Genomic DNA, 17,738 nt, shown 5'->3' on the forward strand with positions numbered 1-17,738 from the left:
GGGCTGCTTGGCCTGCTTGGCTGCATCTCTGTAGTAGGTAGGTAGAGCGGCCCACCCATTACCGAAATCCCACCCACTAACAAAATCACTTTTTAAAGACAACACCAAAATTGTTATCTCACAAGTTTATATCTTAATAATATAAATATAATAATATTATAATAATTTAAGCTATGTTAAATAGCTATAAATTTACTTTATTTAATAGTATATTTTTTTTTATTTAAATTAATTATATGGCGGGATTATTAAAAATCTTATTAGGGTAATTTTTTTAGCTAGTTTTAATTAAATTTTTAACCTTAATTAATTATAGGTTCGCGTTATTTAATAAATTTTAGCACTAGTTAAATAAAGGCGCTTTATAAAGCCTAAAGTTATTATAAATAGGTGTATTAAGGCTTTATAAAAAGCCTTTATAATACTTTATATAAAACTAAGGGGGGTTTATAAAACTCTTAAAGTTATTATTTAATTAAAAGTCCGGGAATTTATATTTAACTAGTAAATTATTATATTTATAGTAGCTAGGGTAACTAGGCGTTTTAATAGCTAAAGTTAAGGGTATTTAACTTGCAGGAGTTAAGTTTATATAGCTATTTTATAATATTAAAAATAAAGGTAAAAAAGGCCTGTTTTAACTCCGCAGGGGTGTTAAAGGCATAGCAAGAATAAAAAATAATAAAAAAATAAATAAAGCTCCTAACAGCCAGGCTTTTTTAATAAATTACTTAAAAAGTTTGGCCTTTTATTTAGCCTTATATTTTACTACTATTTTTATAGCCCTTTTTTACTTAGCCTTATTTTTAATAATTTTTTTAAGGCGCCTTTTTTTATTTTTAACAGCCTTATTAATTTTTCTTTTTTTATTTTTAGCAGCCTTTAGGCATTTCTTCTTATTATTAACTGCTTTTTTAGCCTTTTAATCCGCCTTTTTAGCCTTCTTGTTAGTAATTTTTTTAAGGTACTTTTTTTTTATTCTTAACAGCCTTCTTAGCGCGTTTTTTATTTTTTTTAATAGCCTTTAAGCAGCACCACTTCTTTGCCTTTTTTTTATATTTTTTTTTTTTCTTATATTTATTAGCCTTTTTATATTTTTTTTTTTTAACGCGCTTAAGCGCCGCGGTAACCTTTTTTTTTTTTTTTTTTATTTTACTTAAACCTTAATAATATTTACACGCTTAAAAACATAGCCAAGGCGTAAGAATTTACATTACTTAATCTTTTTTTTACTAAGCTTTTTTTAGTATTAAAGGCTATTTTAAAACTAATAGCCGTGGTTATAAATTAGGAAAAGATTATAATTTTTAGCCTTTTATTAATTTATAATTTTATTTATAATATAGGCCTGCGTTGCGGGGGAACTTATAAGTAATATACTAAGCTAGTATATTATATTTTTATAATTATTTAAAGGCTGCTTATATTAAAAGTTAGGTATAAAGTTAGGTATAAAGTTAGCGGGTATTATAATTTTTTAATTAAGCCACTTTTATTTTTTTTTTCTGCCTAATCCTAGCTTTATTATATATAATTTTTAGCTTAATTAGCTAGATCCCCGCAGTCTTAAAAGTAAATTAAATATTATTTATAAATATAGCCTTTTTCCTGGCCTTTTAAAAAATTTTTAAGAACTTTTATTAAGTAATATTATATTAGTTAATTTATAACTTTTAATATATTTTTTAAGTATACTAGGTAAATAAAGGGCTAAATATACTAATATTAAGTAGTTAAAAAAAATAAGTAATATAAAAAGGTAAATAAACTAGTATAATGCCATAATCCCAGTAAGTAAAAAAAAATTTAAAGTTAATATAAAATATATGGTTATTAAATAGCAAGATGCATAAAAAAGATTTAATATATTTATTATATTAAGTATAAATAACGCAAGAACTCTGTAAAATAAAAATATTATATAATTAGTTAAGGGCTAGCTTTAAAATATTATATTTTTTTTAAATTATAAAAAGCGCCTTTTTATTTAAAGTAAATATTATTAGCTAGTTTAAATTAACTTCCTTGCCTTTAAAAATAATTATTAAAAATAAATACCGGCTAAAAGGTAAGTAATACTTAATAATAAATATTTAGTTATTATCTTAAGAACTAACTATAGTAAATTCTTTGTGGTTTTTTATAAACTATATAAAAAAAATTACATGCTAATAGCTAGAAAAAATACTATATATAAAGCCTTTTTTATTTATATTTTATATATTTTTATAATTAACTTTGTATTTAGCCTTAACGCGTTTAAATAGCTTAATAAAATACTTAAGGATCTTAAAATTAGCCTAGTAAAAATACTTATATTTTAGCTTTTTATTTTATATAATAATAAACTTTTTATTTTTTTACAGGAAGGCTTTATGTGAAAACCTTGAGTAGGCTAACCAGGTACAAAACAAAGTACTAAGAGGGCTATTTAATAAGGGATTAATATTAAGTCTTAAGGCCTAGGATATATAAAAACTAATTCTTAGCTAATTATTCTTTGCTAGGGTGTTAGCCTTAAATATACCATTAAAATAATGGTAATATTATTGCTGCGTGTTGGATTAATATTACTATAACTTTTATTTTATTAATTTTCTTATTTTATTAGGGCTTGGCACCCGTGGGTGTAATAACTTAGCCCTTTTTTAATTAAAATTAACCTAATTTTTAAATAGCTTTAATTTTTATAATAAATATATTTTACTATTATTTTACTTTGGTTTCGCGTCCGATTGTCTGGTTTTTTTATTTAAAATAGTTTATTATTAAATGCGGGGTTATTTTAAGGCTTAAAATAATGTTTTTTTATTAATGTTTTACTTTTAAATAGCTTTACTTTTAGTGGCTGGGATAGTTATTTTAGTAAATAATAAAAGTTTTAAGTTACTCTTTATTAATTTAAGTATTAATAAATTATAAATAAGCAGTGTTTTATAAATAATAAAAAGGTTAATATAATTATTATAATGCTATGTTATTAGTATTATATAGGTAATTAAATATAAAAAAATAAATTTTTATTTGCTTCCCGGTCTCTTTTTCTCTTCTTAACTTTTTTAATTTTTTTATTTTATTTTTTTGGTTTCCTTATTTTATTTTTTAAAATTTAATATTTTGTTTTTTTATTTTTTTACTAGCTATTTAATTTTATAGCTCTTATAATAAGGTTTAAAATCTATTCCCCTTTTTTACTAAAGACTATTATTACTACCACTAAAAATAGTAACGGGAACAGCAAAGGTTCCTTAAATAATTTAAAAAAAAAAGGCAAGTAAAAGGAGGGCGCTATAAATAGCAAAAAAAAGAAAAAGCTTAAAAAAGGTAGAAAAGCTAGTAAAACTTATAGGGTTTTATTACATATGCCTGTTTATTTAATAATATTATAGTACCTAATATACTTTTAGTTTATGCTAAAAGCTAGTAATTTAAATAATAGTAATATACTATTTTAGTTTAGTTATAAATTTAATACTATTATATTAATTTTATATAAGACCTATTTTTACTATAATAAAACTTGCAAGCCAGTAAGTTTTTAATATTTTTTTTTTTATATTTTATAGCTAATTTATTATGTTTCTTAGGTTAAAGTAATAATAACAAGGGATGCCTATAATTTACAGCTTTTTATTAAATATTATTATTTTTTTTACCCGCGGACTAATAACAAAAAGGTAAAGCTTTTTTTAAAAAATAAAAAGTATTAATAAGGCTAGGAATTTATTTTTTAAGTTTACTTTATAATAATTTAATTACTAAAGGCCTTTAAAAATATAAAAAAAGCTTATTAAAAAAAATTCTCTTTTTTAAGCAAGGTAAAAAAGGACTAGTAAAAGTTAAACCTTTAATATTATATAAAAGTACTATTACATCGCGCCCTACTCCCTACTATTTAATTTATAAATCCCTTTGCTATTAATGCGGAAAATAATACTAAAGTTTTATAGTTATATTTTTATTTTTTCCCTGGTAATTTAGGCCACGTATAGTAATTTATTACTAAATTTTAATTTTAAAAGAAAGTTAAGCTTACTTACTGGGCTTATTTTATTAACACTCTAGATTTTAATACTAAACTTGCTTATATTAAAATAAAGTTTTTTATTACTATTAAGGGTATTTAGCTAGGTTTATTATATATTTAGTATTAGTGGCAGCGTCTCTTTATTTTCTTGCTTTTTTAAAGCCAGTGTTTTATTTTATTTTTAGTGCCTTTTTAACGCCTTAGTTATTTATTTTTATTATTTTTTAGTTTAGTTATGCCGGGCAATGGCTTGGTAATATTAAGGCCTTGTTTTTTTAATAATACTTTATTTTTTTTTTTTTACTTTGGCGCTTATTACTTCCTAGGTTTATAGTTTCTTGTAGTTACTTATAGTTTAAGGCTAAAATAATAATTTTTAAATAGTATTTTATTAGGGTCTTTTTTATTTAGGTATATTAAGTATATTTTAACTTAAAGTTAGGTCCTATTTTTACTTTTAACTAAATAATAAATAATTATCTTATTGCACTTGCCTTTTTTTATATTTTTAAATAAAATTTAATATATTTATATTTTTAATAAAAACTTATTAATTATATTCCAAAGGCTATTCTTTTTATTTTACTAGGTATAAGTTTTTATTTTTAATAAAGTTATAGCTAATAATATTATTAATCTTTTATTTTTTATTTTTTTTTAAATTAGGCATAGCTTCCGTGTTAATTTTACCATGCCAAGGCTTAAGTAACAAGACGTGAAAAATATTATATATTTAATAATACTTTTTAAAGAGTAGGAGTTAATACACTATAAAACTAATTTTATTTAGTACTTAAAAGGGACTAATAAACTTAGGTTTAAGTTTTATTAGCACTTTTAAATTTAAATTTTTAGTACTAAGTTTAACAGGTTGTTTTAACTTAAACTTTATGTTTTTTTAGCCTTTGTTATAGTAGGTTTAATAGTATTTTATGTTTTTTTTTTAGTTTTTTTTATATTTAGCTTAAATTTTTTTAAGTTTTTTAATCCTGGCTAATGCAGCTGGTACCTTTATTTATTTAAGGTTAACCTTAAACTATGCTATAATCTCCGGGTCTTGGCTATATATAACTTAAAAGGGTAATATTTTAATAGTGGCGTTTTTAGTATTATTATAGGTAAATTATGCTATTTTAAGTAATATAAGCCAGGCATGGTAATTTTTTATAATAAAATAATATAAATACTATTTTAAAACCTAGTTAATCCACTTGGTTTATTTATTAGTTTAGGGGTGGAAAGCAGTTAATAAATATAATTTAGTTTTATAATAAAATTATAGCTTTTCCTAATATTTACTTATAAAAAAAAAGTCTTAGTTAAATATAATACCTTTAGGCTGGCTATAATTTAAAGTTTAATTTTAATAAAAAACTTTGGCTAGTTTATGGGCTTGGATTAATATTAAAACAGGGATAAATTAATACTACTTTATATAATAATTTACTATTATAAAAATAATATTAATATATTATTTTTGGTACACGGTAGGTGGTAGGCTAATAATAAAATTTATGCTAATTTTAAAAAAAGGGTGATTTAGTTTTAATAAGGTGGATAATTTTTTATAAAGTTAGTATTAAGGTGCCATGGTGTGTTGGCATGTAGGGCATAAATAAGTAAAAGTTTTTATTATAGCTTTTATTTTTAGCTAAAAGAACTTTTATTTTACTAAAAATTTAGTTTTTTATAAATTAAAATATTTTACTAAAAAATTATTATAATATACTTAAATAATTATAGTTCTAAGCCTTTAATTTAGTGGGACATAGATTTAATCTTAAAAAGCTAGTAAATTACTTTTTATAATTAACTAGTTTTTAAGACTTAATTTCTTAGCTTTTTTAGCCTAATTTTTTGCCTTTAAGGCTTTAATTTGCTTTTAAGTTTAATTATCCATAAATTATAACACTAAGAGTAACTTTATTAAATAATTTAATATATAATTAAAGTAAATATTTTTAACTAATATAATATTTTGGACTTAACACTAGGCTAAAACCTAATTTTTTTTAAGGTTAGATTATATGCCTGTGGTACCACAGTCTTTAAAATTAAGATTTAACTTTATTTTATTTTAAAAATAAGAAAATTTCCTAAAAATATTAGAGCACTTGTTACACTTAATACTTTAAACTTAAATATCTTATTTTTTATTTAAATTAAGTTTTTTTTTATAAAGACTTTATATTAAGTTTAGGCAAGTAATTATTTACACTTTAATACCTTATATTATTTTTTTTTTAATAAGTGTTAAAAAATCTTTTTTTAAAACTGTTTTGGTCTTACTTTTATACCTTTTAAATAGGGTATTTATAGGGTTATGCTTGCCTAAATAATATAAAATTTTAAAGTTATATACTACTAAATTTATATATTATTTTACTTGCTTTTTACTATACTTCCGCTGCTACATAAAAAAATAAAGATTTGTATAATTTAACCATACTATTATTTTATAAGGGGAACCTTTAAGGTATTACCTCTAATAATAAAATAACTAAATAATAGTAAATAGTTCCTTATCCAGGATTAACTAATTAATCTCTACTTTAATAAATTTATAAAATTAAAACATAACTAGGTAATATTTCCCTATATTATTTAGTTAAAAATAAATTCTAGCCATCCCTGTATTACTAGCATCTACTTTTAACTATTTTTTTTATATAGGGTTAAAATAACGTAATAAGGGGGCTTTTATAAAGGTATTAAAAAAAAATTAAAACACTAGCTTTTCACGCTTTTAAAATTACAGGGGCCTAATTTTTTTCCCATGCTATATTTTTTTTATTAAACTAGTTAATAATAAGGTAATTTATGCAAAATTATAAATAAAATAATAATAAAAATTAATAAAACCTAAAAAGGATTACAGGGCTTTATAAAAATAAGGTTTTTTTTATAAGGTTATAGTAGTTACTTATTCCGGGTTTATTTTAATATTATTTTAATTAACCACAAAACCTAGGAATTTTACCTCTTTCTTAAAGAAGGTATATTTTTTTAAATTAGTAAATAATTTAGCCTTGCGTAACTATTTAAAAACTTGTTTAATATGCTTAACATGTTACTTAGGGTTAATAAAAAAAATTAAAATATTATTAAGATAAATAACATAAATTTAATTTAAAATATTATAAACTATAAAATAAATATAACTTTAAAAAGTGGCAGGAGCATTAGTTAAACTAAAAGGTATAATAGTATACTTATAGTAACTATATTAATATTAAAAAGCTATTTTTTATTAGTCTTTTTTATAAACCTAGATATAATAATAAGCATTTTTTAAATTAACTTTGGTATAGCGGGTTGCTCCCAAGATTTAGTTAAGAATTTTTAAAATAAAAGATAAAGGGTATTAATTTTTAATTATTATTTTATTTAACCCTTAATAATTAATATATAATTATAAGCCTTTATTTTTTTTAGGCATAAAAAAAATAGGTGCTTCGGCAGGACTTTTAAAAGGTTTAATATAACTATATTAAATATTTTTATTAATATACTAACATAACATGGCTAATTTAATAGGTAAAAAAGGGTAGATTAGCCCATAAAAAGGTAACTAGCCATTTATTATTATAATACCATGCGTAGGTACTAACTTTAAAAATATTATTTTTACACCATGTAAGGAAAATACATCTTAAAATATATTAAATTTAGGTAGTAAATTATTTATTTAATTTAACTTGCTGCTATTATAAACTTTTTTAGGTAAAAAAATAATAATAAATATATAAGCTTAATTCCTACAAGCCTTTATAAACTTATATTATTTAAAAATTTAGTATTTTACTACTTTGTTACTAAATTACTATTAATTTACTATTATATAAATGTACATGGCTTAAATAATTATAATAAAAAAAATAATTAAGTATTTAACTTTGGTTTGCTTAATTTTTATATAAGGCTATTTAAATATTTTTATAATACCCCTAAAATTAGTAACTTTAATAAGTACTTTTTATACTCTTTTTAAATTATCTTGCTAACCACTGTATTCCTTTAAAATAAAATAAGAAAGTTTTGCTTAATTTAAATAAGCACGCTTAATAAATTCTATACTTACTATATTTATTTTTACTTTAGTATTTAAGTCCGCCCTGGTTTTAATCTTGTCCTGCGGAGCTTTTACTATTATTTTTATTTAAAAATACTTACCTATTTTTATTTTTAAATATTAAGCTAGGGTATAAGACTTTACTTTAGCTTTTTTTTTATTTTTTTTTTATATATTTTACTTTTATTTTAATTTATATACTTACCTTCTTGCTAATTATCTTGCTTTTTTTTATAATATTCTTTATTTTAAGGGTTCTTAACTACTATTTTATAAACTTTAGTAGTTTAATTAAGATTTACCGGCTAAAAGTTAGGGTTTTATAATAGTTTTATATAATTAGGTATAATATAACCAGGTTTTCTGTACTTAAAATATATTATAAAAGTTAATTTTAACTAATCCTAATTTAATACTATTCTAGTATAACTTTAAGGGGGTTTTATTATACCAGGAGTTTGTTTTATAGGTATTTTATTATAACTTTTTTTAAAAGTTTATTTTATAAAATAATTCCTTTTTTAGGTTTTTTTACCACGGGTAAATCCATGTTAATTCCCTTTTAAATTAATAGTGTTTTTTTTTTATTTAGCGGGTTTTAATTATTTATTATAATATAAGGTAATGCAAGGTTATAAATATAATATATAAAATTAATACTATAAGGTAAGTTAAACTAAATACTTTTTAATATCTAGGAGTTTTGTATTATTAAGATTATAAATTTTATTTTAAAGTAAAGGTAAAAGCTTGCTAAAATAGTGTTAAATCTATATTTTTTTATTATTTTTTAAAAAATACTATTTTAATATAGCTAAATAATTAGTAAAGTCCCTAGGATCTTGGTCTTTTTTTTAATAAGTTAATTTTAGTTTAACCATAGTATTTAGTAAACTAGTTATTAAACTTTTTAGGATTATAGCTATTTATTTTTTAAAGTATTTTTAAAAAGATTCTTGGTATTTCTTATTTATACCCTTTAATTTATTAGCATGTTAAATCTAGTTACTTTTACATGCTAATTTTATTATAGTTAAAGCTCCTAAAATTTACTATTAATTTAATTTATATTTTTTAGGTACTTTTTTAAAGTTTAATTTTAAAGTGCTAAGCTAGTTAAGGCATTGCTATAAGCTAAAATTAAAATTATACTTAGGTATGTTTTTATCTTTAATTTTACTATAATTCTTTAGTAAATTATCCTAATATTAATATTACTTTAAAGGTATATTATATTTAGCTAATTAATTCTTTAAATATTTAATATACCTTTTTATATTTTATAATTATTAGGTTACTGGCATTTTGCAAGTATTTTAATAGTTTTTTATAATAGTACTTTTAATAATTTTAATAATAAAAAATTATTAAGTATTGGAGGATCCTTCTCTAAAATTATTAAAATAATCCTATTTAAAAATAAGGCATGAGTATACTAGCGGCATAGTACATATTTTATAGGTAGTTAATAAGTAAAAAAGTTAGAACTATAAAAACCTTAAGTAGGCTAACCAGGTATAAAATAAAGTACTAAAAGGGCTATTTAATAAGGGATTAATATTAAGTTTTAAGGCCTAGAATATATAAAAACTAACTCTTAGCTAACTATTTTTTACTAGGGCGTTGGCTTTAAATATACTATTAGAATAGTGGTAATATTATTACTGCGTGTTAAATTAACGTCACCGTGACTCTTATTTTATTAGTTCCCTTATCTTATCGGGGCTTGGCACCCGTGGGTGTGACACTTTATGCTAGTTTATACTAATTAATTTAAATTTATAGCCTAACTACTTATATTTTTATTTATATAAAATATTAACAGCGTCTTGCAATATTTTAATATTTAAAAAAAAGTTAAATTTAACCTAGTATAGTATATTACGCCTAAAAAATACCTTTTTAATTAAAAATAGCTTTTGCCTTAATATATAAGCTTTTTAATAAGTTTAACAGCCTTATATATAATATTAAAAAGTTATTAAAGGTAGGCTATATTTATTCGCGGCTTAATACCATGTTTTTTAATTTTTTTTATTTAAGTAATTATAATTAAAATAACCTTATTTTATAGGCATGTTGCAGGGTTTTTTTATATTATTTTATAGGCTTTTTTTTATAATATATTTATTTTTATAGCGCTAATTTTACTAAGCAGCTTATTATTAGTTTTAGGTATTTTAAAATTATATAACTAGTATAAACTAGGGGATAATAATTATAAATTTAGTATAAGTAAATTAAATAAAATTATAAGTAACTCGCGGCCCTTATTTAAAAAAACTTTTTAAATATTTTATTAAATTTTTATTTGCTAATTTTAAATAACTACTTACTAAATATTTTTATAATAAATTAGTAAAGTTACACATGGTTAAAGTTAAGGAGTTAATACTAGGTAATTAAAAATAAAGTTTTAAAAGTGCGTTTCGCTAAGGGGTGGGATTTTGGTAATAGGTGGGCCGCTCTAGTAGTAGCAGTGCGAGATCAACCACGGAAACAAATCAATAATGCATCTCGGAGAGCCCGGAACCGTGGGAGGTCGACCGAGGCTATTGAGGCCCGATCGTCGGGATTGCTGCTGTTTCAGGGCTGAGACCCCACCAGCCCTAACTCGGTGGAGCTGCACTGTAAGCGAGCGCTGAGTCTGACTGGCCCCGAGGTTTTTCCAGAACACAGTCCACTGTCCAACTGTCCAACAGGATTCATGCTCAGGCTAGCTAGGTGGGTCCTTGCAAGTTCAGAACTGTTCAATGCTCACTGCTCGATCGATTCGATCACGAACGCTTGATCGAGAAGGTCGAGTTGGACTCGGAGCACGCCGGGCTTGTTGGCTGTTGCATGTCTGCAGGTGCACTGGACCAAGCTTGGAGAATTGAGGATCTGTGGTGTCCGTGATGCATCACTCTATTTTGGTCCGGGTTTGCTACAATTCGATTGTCCATGGCATGCCTTGGGTGCATGTCTGTATCGGCTTCCGCTCGACCGGTTGGACTCTGGGGTGCATACGCAAGAGGCAGCTATTCCAAACTGATCTCAAACCACGAGAACCCTGTAATCTATCCGTGGCCTCTTATATCCAGGGCTAGATTACAATGATGGCCCCTCTGTATGTGTAAGGATGTTCCAGGTAGACAAGAGATCGGGCGTTCTTCCCATCTGAACAGTGGCTCCATCGAACCAGCGAACCTTGCAGGCCACAGTCTGGAAACTGATTCTCGCAATAATTGAGTTCCTTGGTTGAAGTTTAACCCTTGCTGCTTGTCGCCACCATGGATCGCCTTCCCACCTGTTGGTTGAGGTTCCTTTATAACTTGCTGCACCCGTGTCTTTGGCGCTGTTCGTCCGGCTCTGCTGCTGCTGCTGCCTGAATAACCGGCTGCAGACATGGCTCGGAAGGATACTGGCCAGGTGGTACGCTCTCATCTCTTCCCATCGCTACGAGCAATCGTTAACGGTCCAGGTGGCCTGGTACATCTGCACAGTCGTCGCCTGCGTCTTCCAGGTCGCCCGCCTCATTACCCGATGGCGCCTGCTCAAGCGCCTCTACGTCGACGACCTGCTCGTCACTCTGGCCGCCCTCTGTCTGATCGGTGACCTGGCGATCCAGCATTACATGTTCAACCTGGGTGCGCCCCTCGCGACCAACCCAGGATCTAGAATCCGATCTAACAGCAGCAGGAATGTCCGACATGGGCCACGCCTCGATCGAACAATCCGTCAAGATGTTGAAGGTACGCAGTCTACTATACAATAACCGTTGCACTAAAGCGATTTCCCGGACTAACGCGTTTTTGCTTTTTCGTTGCAGATGATCATCCCCGGCTCCACACTCTATGTCACCTCGCTGTGGCTGATCAAGGCCGCCATGGTGCTTTTCTACAAGCGTCTTGCCGATCGCACCCGCTACCAGACCGTTTATAACATCACATTGGCTGTTCTCGGCGCAACCTGGCTTGTCCTGTTCTTTGATATCGTGCTCAAATGCTACCCGCCCAAGAGGCAGTGGGAGGGGCTGCTGGATCCAACGTGTATGCTCTACAATCTGCTTGGATGGATGAGGCTAATGCTGTACAGTGGCGTGCCCTGAGAAGCCGGCCACGATCAACTACTGGCTGACGATCCTCTGTATGTCAACCTCGCTTGAGATGCTGGGCGAACTAACAAGCGCAGTCAACATCTTCTCCGACGTCTTCATCATCTGCCTGCCCATCTCCCAAGTCGCCCGGCTCAAGATGCCCCCGCGTCAGAAATGGGGCGTCATCTCCGTCTTCCTCCTCGGCGGCCTCGTCGTCATCACAAGCAGTACGCCTCCCCCTTTTCCCCCATCAGGACTCCCCTAACCCGCCCAGTCATCCGCGCAATCTACTCCCACCTCAACGAGCAAATGATCACCTGCACCGTCTCCATGATCGAAACCGCCATCGCAATCATCGCCTCATGTCTACCCGTCCTCCGCACCCTCGTCTTCGGCTCGCACTCCCGAACCGGCACCTACGGCTCCAACAAACGACGAGGCTACGAGCTCTCCGGCTCCGGCGCCGGCGGCCCAACCGCAAACATAGCCAGCAAGCACCGCACCACCGTCTCCGTGTCGCTCTCGCAGAGCCAGACGGTCGTCGGCTCGCCGGGCCTGCATTCGCCGTACGGGAGTCGCCTGGGTTCCGCGACGGGGAATACGAGCGGGGACGAGGAGCTGAGTCGGCATGAGAGCGAGGATGAGCTTGTTGAGACGCCGGCGAATATGGGGCCCGGCATTGCGGTGCGCCATGAGTACTTTGTTCATGAGGACCAGGGGCACGGCCAGGGGTTTCATGCGCGGTAGGCGGATTGCTTCAGGTCTGCGTGCAGTGCACCATTCTAACGATCCAAGACAGTCATGATGGCGAGGCCAGGCCGGAACAGGGGCCCGGGTGGAGTCCGTTCCCTGCGTAGGTAGGGTCGGCTCTCTAGTCTGGATGGCTGGGGCATTGGGCGCACTGCGACTGCATCGCGGATGGATTTCCTCTTTCTTTCACCTTTTCTTCCTCTCCGGGAGCTTTCATTGCCTGTGGCCTGGGCGTGACTTCCGTTCCTTCATTACTTACCCTATTTCCTAGATACCTACCCTAGATTTCTCTTGTATATACCCTTTCTTCTTTCACGAGCTATGAGGTGATGCGTGCTCGCTATCAGCTGCTTGGTGGTTGGATCAAAAATCGACGTTATTTTCCAAGGTTCCTTGTCTCAGCTTCATGCGGTGGTAAACAAGGGGAGAGCTTTGCCGTTGCCCAGCTGTTAGGGTTCGCCCCGTGGCCCCGGGTGTCCATCCGGCCCTGGGCAGCTAGTACCATACCACAGGGCCCAGGCATGGCTCAGAACCTGCCCCGAATTATCCAGTCCCAACTGAACGGGCACGCGATCTGGCATTACTCAAAGTTTAAGTTTCTTCTCGCAAACTATGGTATCATCGAACCTGTATTTGTATCAAAGACCTGGCTATGGATATGGAGGGTGCTCAGGTGCGCCAAAATCAGGACTCGTACATTAGAACCTTCTTAGTTTCATGGACGGGTATCTAAATATGTATGTACATTGACGAATAGCCATTGCAGAAAACCGGGATATACGCAAAAGCAGCTCCCCGTTTCTACCCTAGGTACCATCCCATGTCATACCCTCTACAAGCATCCCTCTCGATAGTAGGAGGGTATCGTCCGGCATCTCCCTCCAAGTCCAGGGATTCAAGAACCTACCTGTACCTGTGGATACCATCTTCCCTCCAGCACCAACCGTACCCGGTATATCCACCTAGGCAGGCTCAACGCCCACCCAGATACAGCCTCTCCGCACCCCGTAACAACCTGGCACTCTTCCCACCCCCAAATAGACGTCTCAACGCTTAGATCTTCTCGCTGCTGCGGCGATGTTGCGGCCAAGCGCCTTGTCGGCGTTTCGGGTGTTTCCAATATTCTCGTCGTATGGCTGCTCGCGGTCGATATGCGGGTCGGATGGCATATCGTGTCAATGGATTGTCTGCGGGTCGAAGAAGATCCATATGCTGCTGTTGCTGCTGCTGTTGCTGCGTGCGCCTGCTGCTGGGCGGCATTTAAATAGCAATCTAGTTATAATGGGTCTAAAAGAAAAGAATAGGAATGAGAGGGGGGACAACGGACTATGGTGGTACAGCCATACCACGTGCATACCTATTCATACTCAACAAGGATTATCCAAGGAGGAAAATACTATTTCTAAGTGTTCAGGAATGGAAGTTCTCTTTGAGTCCAGTACCGGAACAGGACTTTGAGACGTGGCATGGATAAGAAGACACGGTTGATACTTTGTGGATGTGCCATTTAGATTATATACAGGCTATGGACGTTAGGGCTCTCCGCCCACCCATCCATTGTTAGACGCAGGAGTGTACTGGTTTCAGATATCGTTGACATCTCAAGCAACCTTCCTACGTACCACCTATCCGCTACTCCATCGTTCGGGCTTTATCTACGCGTGCACGCCATGCTTAATGATTCCCCATAGGCAAAGAAATATCCGCCCCCGTTTTGCTTAGGTACAACCCCATGCCAGCTGGAGGGCTTACCCTATTAGGCATTACCCGACTCTACAAGCAACCGGAACAGAGTCAAAGAATCATACCTAACAGGCGGGGGACAACAAATAGCCCTTGGGTAGATACACACCCACCAACCATACTGCCCTCTCTCTTTCTTTGTCAGTAGGTGCCGCCATCCATGTATGACGGGTTCCCTGCTTCCCTGGGCTATGCTGGAACCGGAAGGGATCTCGTCTAGCTGGAGACTATCACTCATGGGCATCCTGTACTCTACCCATAACTCGCCCTCCATTCAATCGGCCAAGCGGAACCCCCGGATTGTCGAAGCAGACATGATAGGGAGCGGGCGTGCAAGAAGCGAAACAGAGTGTGGTTTTTCATCTGCATGCCCTGTGATGAGGTATAGGGGTAAGGACTTAATCTAGATAGGTACAAGCTGGCCGCTCACTGCGGTGCTTGCTGTCTAGGACGGGGAAGCTTGGTTGAGAGATTTTCGTCCACGGGTTGGTTCGATAATGTAGTACTGTAGTTTTATTTATCTAATGGTTGTCATGAGATGCTAATCAAATGCACATATGATTTTGTGATTGCCATTCCTTGCCAAAGGTCCTATGAAGAAAAACACACTGGCGAAAAATTCTAATCTACCTGTGAACGCCATTTCTTCAACGTAGCGAGCATCAGCACACTGTTTAATCAAGCTGTTTTGCCGTTCAAAATACCAAGTCGGAAGGCAACAACTCTCAGGCTTCTCTGTTCGGTGATCCATGGGCCAGGTCCGTCTTGGGGGAAACGACAGTAAACTCTTCGAGTAAAGGAAGAAGGTGAAATGGCCGGTCGTCACTCGCAGCCCGGCTTGGTTCGTCGTCATTCGATCCGACTATGGAGAGGCTTTTCAGCTTCTGCAATGGACGGTCGCCGCGACAGTTGAAGCTTTTCCCGGTGGCACTGGCCATAATCAAGTCAAACCAGGGATCTCTCGCTGAGGGTAAAAGCTCGAGGGTCAGCTCGTGAACGTTCGGGCAGTAGGCTATGATCAGAGCAACAAGCGGGCTCATGTAGCCTGCCGCCAGGTTACCGTCGCTCAGCACTTGCTTTGCGCGAGCCCTCAGACCACGGTCGAACCCGGCTTTGGCCATGACATCGTCAAGGGGGATTTCGTTCTGGTAACGGCGGTAGAGCCACTGGCAATAGATTCGCTCGGTCGAATCGTAAGCCCAGCCGAATTTCTTGATGACACCAACACCATTCAATAGGCGCTGGGCAGACAATATCCCTTTACAGTCCTGGATCATTGCGTCCAGGTCAGTGGCCTCTTCAGGCCTGAACGATTTGTAGCGGTCCCGATTGACTAGAGTCAACTGTCTCACGCACTGTGCAGTTTCCGGGTTGGTGACAACGAGATGGAGAAAGCTCCAGAGGCTCTGCAGCTTGTTGCAATTGCCGTAGTAGCTGAAGCTGCTGTCGAGCTCATTCCAGCTCTTACTCACCCGGCCCTGGACTGGTATCTGACCGGGGGCATGAAAGCTTGCCTCTCGGATCTTGCCTCCCACGACACAATCGGGAATTGAATTGCGGGTTTCGGCCGGGGCCATGGTTTCGGAGGGCACTTCGGTGTCGGCGTCACTTGCTAGGTTGACGGTTCGTTCTTTGATACACTTGAAATTGGAAGTCATGGTCGTTGTGAGTAGGTAGTGATGTACCAATATAGCAATGTAGCGATATCGTCGACCAGCTAAATGCGAGTTATAATAATCCTAAAGTGAGCGTCACCGGGGACTTATATACCCCACCGGAGGAGCTGGCCTTTTGTTCTTTGTTTGTCTTAAGGTTCTTCGTTTGTCCTAAGGTTCTTCGTTTGTCTTGAAGCTCTTTCAATGTCCCTTAGCCGCGACGTGCTTTGAGAAGGCGCTGCCAAGTGCCAAAGTAATTCAAAGAAGAAAGAGCACTCCAAAACAAATGAGTCAAGGTGTTGCCAGTCTAATCAGTCGCAGCGCTAAGCTATAGCGTGAGTTAGCGGGGGCTGTGCTGTCTCTAGGTACTGATGTCTGAGTCATATGGGTGCATCCATGGATAAGGACACCAACGGAGGGTATGTACTGCCAAAAGTCGGCAAAGAACTAGCACTTACTTGTTTGTGCCTACGTTCAATGAAGCTGCGTTTGTCAAAGCAGGCCATTGACGGCAAACGGACCGCACGAAAGGTAATGGCGCGAACAAAGCGACTTTCCCACAGGCCGCGTGAATTGCCACAGTTGCCCATACTTGCGATCAAATACCAAACAGAGCTCTTTGAATGCATATTGTGAGGTTTTCTTTGAGCTATCGCAGGCAACAAAGGGCTTTGGCCTGGCAAACCGACCTGATGAAAGGTAACGGCACAGCTTTGAATGCTGAGCAAAGCAACGCCATACCAGAGACCGCCTGAACTGCCACAGTTGTAATTGAGATCAAAGACCGCACAGAGACCTTGAAGAGCACATTGATTCTCTTTGAGCAATCACTGGCAACAAAGCGCTTTGGACTTTGCTTAGGTGCGAAAGCGAGGGTTTGGCTTTTTCCCCTTGCCCAAGTCCATGTCTTCGCGAGGAGGGAAATCGTCCAATATCCAGATCCACCGCCGGATGTCCCAATATCCAAGAACAAAGCTGTAAGAACGCGGAGAAAGGACTCGCCGAAGTAGACAGCCGTGCATTTATCAACTCAAGCGTTTGTTCCAGCTGTCTCTCCCATATTACTTCGGCAGCTGTTCCGTCCCGAGAGTAAAGGCGGGAAACTCCAGACAGTGAAGGAGCTAAGAAGTCGGACTGTAGAGCTCGAGAGTCGTTCTTGTGAGACACGTTATCCAATATATGATCCTCTTCCACCGAAGGCGGGCCAGTTCGAAATTGCGAGATCCTTGTTCCCTCCGGGCATGGGTATGACGACGCCGAGCACCCTGAACGCAGGTACATACTTGACGACGACCGTCACTGGATGGTGGAGAGATATATATGTTGCGCGCATCAATAATTGGTCCTGCGAGCGGTATCAGTTCGGTTCAAAATCAGACCCTTGAAGGCGATGCAGGAAGTCCATTCCGGACC

General features: G+C 33.9%; 2 protein-coding genes across 2 annotated transcripts; one reads left to right on the top strand and one right to left on the bottom strand.

Moving 5' to 3' along the window:
• Positions 1-11,782: 11,782 nt before the first annotated feature.
• On the top strand, positions 11,783-12,924 carry DSM5745_02528 (uncharacterized protein; the record flags this gene model as incomplete). Its single annotated transcript, XM_026744544.1, has 5 exons — positions 11,783-11,833; positions 11,911-12,130; positions 12,177-12,227; positions 12,273-12,404; positions 12,452-12,924. The coding sequence occupies 5 exons, from the start codon at positions 11,783-11,785 to the stop codon at positions 12,922-12,924; spliced, it is 927 nt and encodes a 308-aa protein (XP_026607707.1).
• A 2,471-nt stretch (positions 12,925-15,395) lies between these two features.
• DSM5745_02529 (uncharacterized protein) lies at positions 15,396-16,328 on the bottom strand (the record flags this gene model as incomplete). The annotated part of the gene is made up of 1 exon (XM_026744545.1): positions 15,396-16,328. One exon carries the CDS (start codon positions 16,326-16,328, stop codon positions 15,396-15,398), a length of 933 nt encoding a protein of 310 aa, XP_026607708.1.
• Positions 16,329-17,738: the final 1,410 nt, after the last annotated feature.

This window comes from Aspergillus mulundensis (genome assembly GCF_003369625.1).
Source record: "Aspergillus mulundensis strain DSM 5745 chromosome Unknown scaffold_1, whole genome shotgun sequence".
In the NCBI taxonomy this organism is placed as follows: domain Eukaryota; kingdom Fungi; phylum Ascomycota; class Eurotiomycetes; order Eurotiales; family Aspergillaceae; genus Aspergillus; species Aspergillus mulundensis.